This window comes from Cyprinodon variegatus, unplaced genomic scaffold, assembly GCF_000732505.1.
Source record: "Cyprinodon variegatus isolate N-32 unplaced genomic scaffold, C_variegatus-1.0 Scaffold3608, whole genome shotgun sequence".
Taxonomy (NCBI): domain Eukaryota; kingdom Metazoa; phylum Chordata; class Actinopteri; order Cyprinodontiformes; family Cyprinodontidae; genus Cyprinodon; species Cyprinodon variegatus.
In genome coordinates this window covers 1-6,282 of record NW_015154061.1, presented here as the reverse complement: position 1 = coordinate 6,282, position 6,282 = coordinate 1, and the positions used below count along the sequence as shown (strand labels likewise).

Here is a 6,282-nt window from a genome sequence, read left to right as displayed (position 1 = left end):
TCAAAGTTTTTTATCTAAGGAAAATCAGCTGATTGCATCGACTCATTGACTCTTTACTCACACCAAGCATGCTTGTAGCAACAGAGGAGAGGAAAATTCCCATTGAACAAGAAAAAAACTCCAGCAGAACCAGAACCAGGCACAGTGTGAAAGCAGACATAGAAGAAGAGGCAGAGATAAAAAAGGAAACTTTCAACCAGCTCCACAGAGCTGACATGCCTGTAATCTATGTAATGAGGTTCATCAGGATTTATAGACAGATATAGCTGAGTATCATCAGCATAAAAGTGGAAATAAATATCATGCTGTCTAATAACTCTACCGCTTGGGAGCATATATTTAGTAAAGAGAATTGGTCCTAGCACTGATCCCTGTGGTACTCCACAGGTAACTTTGAGCATGAAGAATTGTCATTAACGTTAACAAACTGAAATAGGTCAGATAGACATGATTTCAAGGAGTCTAGTGCTGTTCCTTTAATTCCTGCAAAAATATTCAAGTCTTTCTAAAAGAATATTATGATCAACTGGATCAAATGCAGGACTGAGATCCAACAGGACGAGCACAGATACAAGTCCATTATCTGAGGCCATGATAATATCATTAGTGACTTTCACCAGAGCTGTTTCAGTGCTATGATGAGCTCTAAAGCCAGACTGAAACTCTTCAAAAAGTTCATTAAGGTGTAAGTGGTCGCAAACTTGTGTGGCAACTACTTTCTCAAGAATTTTAGATAAGGAAGGAAGATTGGATATAAGTCTATATTTGATCAAGTCATCTGGGTCAAGAGTTTTTTTTCTTAAGTAAAGGTTAAATTCTACCTTAAAGTCTTTGATACATATCCCTGTAACAGGAATAGATTAATCCCATCTAAAATGGAGGAGGAGATCAAATGTAATACGTCCTTAAATAACCTGGTTGGAACTGGATCTAACATACAAGTTAAAGGCTTAGATGAAGACATTAGTTTCTATAGCTACCTCAGATGCTGCCTCACCTTCCAGAGACAAACCAATCACAATTAGGGGAGTAATAATGATCTAATTTTTAATAGAATCACTCTTATTTATAAAGAATCCCATAAAACCATCACTGCTAAGAGCAGGTGGGATGGACAGTTCAACAGAGCTATGGCTCTGGGTGAGTTTGGCAACTGTATTAAAAAGAAATCTAGGATTATCTATATTCTCCTCTATTAATGAGGAGAAATATGCTACACTTGCTTTACGAAGGGTCCTCTTATATAGCAGTAAACTATTTTTCCAGACTAGGTAGGATTCCCGTTGGCATGTAGAACACCATTTTCTCTCCAGTTTCCTAGGATTTTGTACAGTGTACAGCTCTGCATTAAACCAGGGAGCCAGCTTTCTGTTTTTTAAGGTTTTTCTTGCTCATAGGGGCAGCATTGTCTAAGGCAGTACGCGGAGAACTAGCAACCCCATCAACAAAATCATTAACCTGTGAAGGGGAATAAACTAAACTGTTGCCCTGTGCAGCACTGCTCAGCGACACAGAGGAGGGAGAAAGTGAAACAGTTTCTTTAAAATTTATAACTGCATTATCTGATAATGATCTGCTAATGTGAAAAAAAGTGGTTATTAAAAAGTGGTCAGAGAGGACAGGGTTGTGAAGAAATACTGTTATTGCACAAGGTCCAAAGTATGAAGATTAGAATATGTGGGACTATTCACATTTTGAACAAAGCCAATAGCATCTAAGATAGCATTCAAGGCTGCACTTAAGCGTTTACCTTCAATGTCAGCATTGATGTTAAAATCCCCCACTATGATGACCCTGTCAGTATTTATCAACTACTTTATAAGACTTTAAATTCTCACTTTAGAAAATGTTCATGCAGCAAAAGGCAGTAGCTTCCTAATTTATCCTGCATGGATGCAACCATGATGCAGCTGGTCTTAAGAAATAACTAGAAAGATGGCAGAGTCCTATGAAATTGCTGATCTATTGCAATCTGAAGGACACAAACAATAACACACAGGCCTAACACAAGGCTGACATTTTCCATGTGTAAAAACTAAACTGGTTCATTTTTCTACAAAAATAAAAAATGAATCAGAGTGAAGTAGTATATATTTTAATAAACTGGTCCGATGTAGAAACCAGACAAGTTATTCAGCGAAATGCTTCAGACAAAAGACTGACCTGCATCTCTTGTTCACTGAATGACAGAAAGCCTGGCTGTTCAAAAAAGTTAAACCAGAGTAATTATGAATGACTAAACTCTATTCGGGTGCCAAGGTCAGTTCTGTCAGTCAGAGAGAAATTATGCATCGTCTTTAAAGGTTCATTAGGCTAAATTCATGGATCCTATTTGGTACATATGTGTTACATGAATATGCTTTATCCTTAAAAACCAGCATGAGATACTAAACATTCAATCAAACATCTAAAGATATAATCCTACTTTCTGTGAAAATATGTCTTTGACTGTAAAAATAAATTTATCAAAGTGACAAAGTAAATGTTGTTAGCTTTTGTGAAACTGGATGGTTTGAAATTATAACACCAGCACGCCCCACTAATGATTTTTCTTTATGTTAAGCCCAAAGCTTGTTAAAACTTCAAATATTGGCAAAGAAGATCTTGATGCATAGACTAACATCATATATATTTACTTTGTTTTTTCTGCTAATGTGGCTCCGAATTCCCTTTTCTGTTTTAAGATTATTTATTTAACTCTCTGGTTAACCAATAATTGCACATTTGTAATTTAAATCGTCAAATATAAAACAAAAGATTTTACCTTGAAGTAATTTAAAATTAAAATGAACAAGGAATGAAAACCACCTTAATAACACGGATTTTAGCCGGTTTAATTCGCTTATATTTTCCAGAAAGTTTGATGTCCTACCTGGCAGCAGCTGGAGGTGAGGTACTCTCCAAACGGCTGAATGGGGCTGACCTTGTAATGCTCTATCAGCTCAGTCAGACTGCCAAACAGCTGACAGTCCCCAGATATCACAAACTGGCCATCTGGATTTTGGGAAATTACAAAATGGCGACACCTGTCATGGCCTCTGGGTGGGAGGACAATCATTAAATCAGAGAGACGGGAGAGAAACATTCCAACAAAGACTTAGACACTATGTTCCTCACTTGTAGGACAGGATGTAGCCAATGGCTTTATCACTGAGGCGGATGAGAAAGCAGCCCAGAGCTTTATCTCTCAGTACATCTTCTGCTTCCCTGCAGCACAGTGGGAAAGAAGCACTTAACCAGACCTGCAGGCAAATTAGATTCAAAAATATCCCAGCCACGTCATGGAGGCACGGCTCACTGATAACGCTCATTCACACTTCAGTCACTCTCAGGGAGTAAACATGTTCTGGCAGCTGGCATACAGGTCTCCTTCCTCAATGTTGGACTGAACACGTTGAAGAGAAACTACCAAAAGAACAGGGCCTTATTCTGAGGAACAATTGTAAAAGCTTTGGCATCAGAAGCAGTGAATAAGAAGTCCATCTGTAATGCTTACAGCTTCTGCTAAAGAGAAAGTAGCAACCAGGTGCTGCAAAGCTTTACTCATCAGTGAGTTTATTCAGCTTGTAGCAGGCAGCAGGGTTTTACCACAGCACCAGGAAAGAAAGACAGTGATCTCAGAGATGAAACTGTTCCTGCTCATCATTCTAAGCCCATTCCCACTTTTACCTGAAGTCCATTAGAGTCAGAGTTGATCTGAAGCTTCTAGTCACCTTCCCGAGTACAGCAGGTGATCTAAAACATATTTGGATAAAAGATTCCAGGAACTGAGATTGCCTAGTCCAGGTCCAGATCTTCATTAAAATGCTGTTGACATGGGTGAGGGGCCTCCAGGGGCCAGTGGTCCCGTAGAACTGGTCCTGGCCCCTGTTCTGGTTTGTCTACTGAAAATAATCAATCTGAATCAGCTTTGTATGATGATGTGACCTGGCACGTAAACCGTAATTATATTTGTTTTCCTTTAAAGTGGATGTTTCATGGTCTTGGCACTGATGACTTGCTGGATTAATAATTTCATTAACCTGCCTAACTCTGCCCATTTTCTAATTACTGTTCATCTGATCCACCTGCTCCTGCTTGTATTTAACCAGCTCTCAAACCAGTCGTCAGTGCCAGATTATTCTACAGCCAGTGGTGAGAGTGTTCCAGCATTAGCTAAGTGTTTCAGATTACCTGATCCTGACCTGTTCTGCCTCTCAACCACTGAGCCTGTCTGTTTCCGTCCGATCTGTTGGACTCCTCCTGGAATATGACTGCTTCCTGTCATGCCCTGGATTTCAGTTTGGAACCTCTTCGGATCCCTGATCTCCTGTTTCTGAATCCTGAATACATTCTTGATACTGGCTTTGGCTTCGCCCTCTGGATTATCCTGCCTTCCTTCAGATCTGGTCTCCTTCTTGCTCTCCGTTCTCTGGAACTACAGCACCTGGCACTCTCTGGGCATTGCCCTCCGCGTCTTGATGTCTGCCAACCGGCTGGATCCTCTGGATACAGACTGAACTTAAAAACCAGGTTAGTGACTCACATATCCATAATCATCCTCCATCAGATTTACGTGGTCACTAACCTGTGTTTTCTTTCTGCAGAGATCCCTGCCTTAGACGCCTTAGATCTACTCCTGCAGATCTGCAGTTTTTAAATTTTGAATGTCTGTCTACCTTAAATACTTGATACATCTGACTTTATCTCCATTAAAAACAGAGGTGCTACACTGTTAGCTCCTGCTGTACTAAGATTGGATCAGAGTTTTCATCTGCAGCTTTCAAATCTCCACATGGCGCCACAGATTTGAGGCTAAATTATTACCAGTTATCTGTTACCCCATTTTATTCATTCATTTATTTTCATCTATTCTTTTATTCTGTTCCCTCATAAGTTGCTGATGAGGTTCTATAATCTGCTGGATCAACTTTGCTTCATGTTTTTACATTCAGGTTCAGTTTTTGATAAATAACTTATGATGTTCTCCTTTAATTTTAGTGATTTTTTGCTTTAGAATCTTTTTGTTTTATATTTCACCATTTTATTCATATCTATAAATGTATGATTCATGTCATATCTATGAATAAAATGCTCAAAGATTCTCCTTAAACCCTCAATGTTCCATAAATAGAAGAACCTACAGCCTGCTTGTTAAATGAGTCATTTATAAGGTCAATAGTTAACTTTAACATATCTGCTGATATGAATTACGAAAAAGAAAGCGGTTACCATGTGACTGAAACTGTCAAAGACTTATGGTACAAATAACTTTAACCCTTTACAACAGCAAACGTTTCACCACCAAATGTTCTCAGAAACTTTAAAAACCAGTTTAAACATTTATTAATCTTGTGTTCCTGTGTTCCTCCTTCCTAGCGGCTCACCAGCAGAGCTTTTCTGTGTTGCTTACTTTCTTGCAGCGAGGCCCTGGAACCAGTTGGGGAAGTTTCCATTTTGCAGGATGAGCTGCGCCTGAGTGTCGCGGAACCACCTCAGCACCAGCTCCTTCAGGCCTCCGTCTGCCTCCAGCATCTGCAGGTCGACCGTAGACTTCTTCGCCATTCTCAACCGCGTGTCAGGAGCTGAGTGAGCAGAGGTGCTGCAACATGCTCATCTGCAGGGACATATGAGTCTGCATGGGAGGCTGATTTGACTGTTTCAGTTGGACGTCACTCCCACATGAATGGTGGTATTGTTTCAGCTTATCTGATGACTGCTTTCTCCCATCATGGTGCCAGCTTCATTTTAATCTCCCAGTTCCTAGTTCCAGATTGATCTTTAATTGGCTACAAACATTCTGAAATCTTTGTTGTGACCTTTTTGTTTCATAAGCAAAGACAAAAACCTAACATATGAGCTGATGAAGATTCTCAGTCATCCAGGTCATAGTCATTCCGTAAAACTTTTTTTAAAAAAAATCCACTGGACTTGGTTTCCAAGGTTTGAAGACGTTTCGCTTCCCCTCCAGGAAGCTTTCTCAATTCAAACCTAACATTACCTTTCTAACCTTTCTAACTCAGGAGGTGCTTTTCATTAGCTGGTTTGCTGGACCTCAGGTTTAGTGAGAATGTCCTCACATTCTGCAGAGATTGTGTCTTTAGATCTTCCAAACATGCACCCACCTGCTCGCCAATCCGGACCCAACCTGATTTAAAACAGTGTCTAACTTCACTTGCGCCGCTCCTCCTGTAAATACGGTAAAGCCCTCTAAAGTGTCAGGCACCAGGCTGCACATGATCCAAATTAGACAACGAGCTGTCAGTCTGGGTTGCTGCTGCTGCTACTTTTAGACACAGCAGG

At 40.0% G+C, this 6,282-nt stretch overlaps 1 protein-coding gene across 1 annotated transcript; it reads right to left on the bottom strand.

The window, feature by feature from the left end:
• Nucleotides 1-2,872: 2,872 nt before the first annotated feature.
• LOC107081245 (SH2 domain-containing protein 7-like) lies at nt 2,873-5,563 on the bottom strand (the record flags this gene model as incomplete). The annotated part of the gene is made up of 3 exons (XM_015369445.1): nt 5,393-5,563; nt 3,118-3,207; nt 2,873-3,038 (listed from the first exon to the last, which is right to left on the bottom strand). Coding segments are annotated over exons 1-3 (408 nt in total), but the record flags the coding sequence as incomplete, so codon positions are not given.
• Between the last annotated feature and the right edge of the window lie 719 nt (nt 5,564-6,282).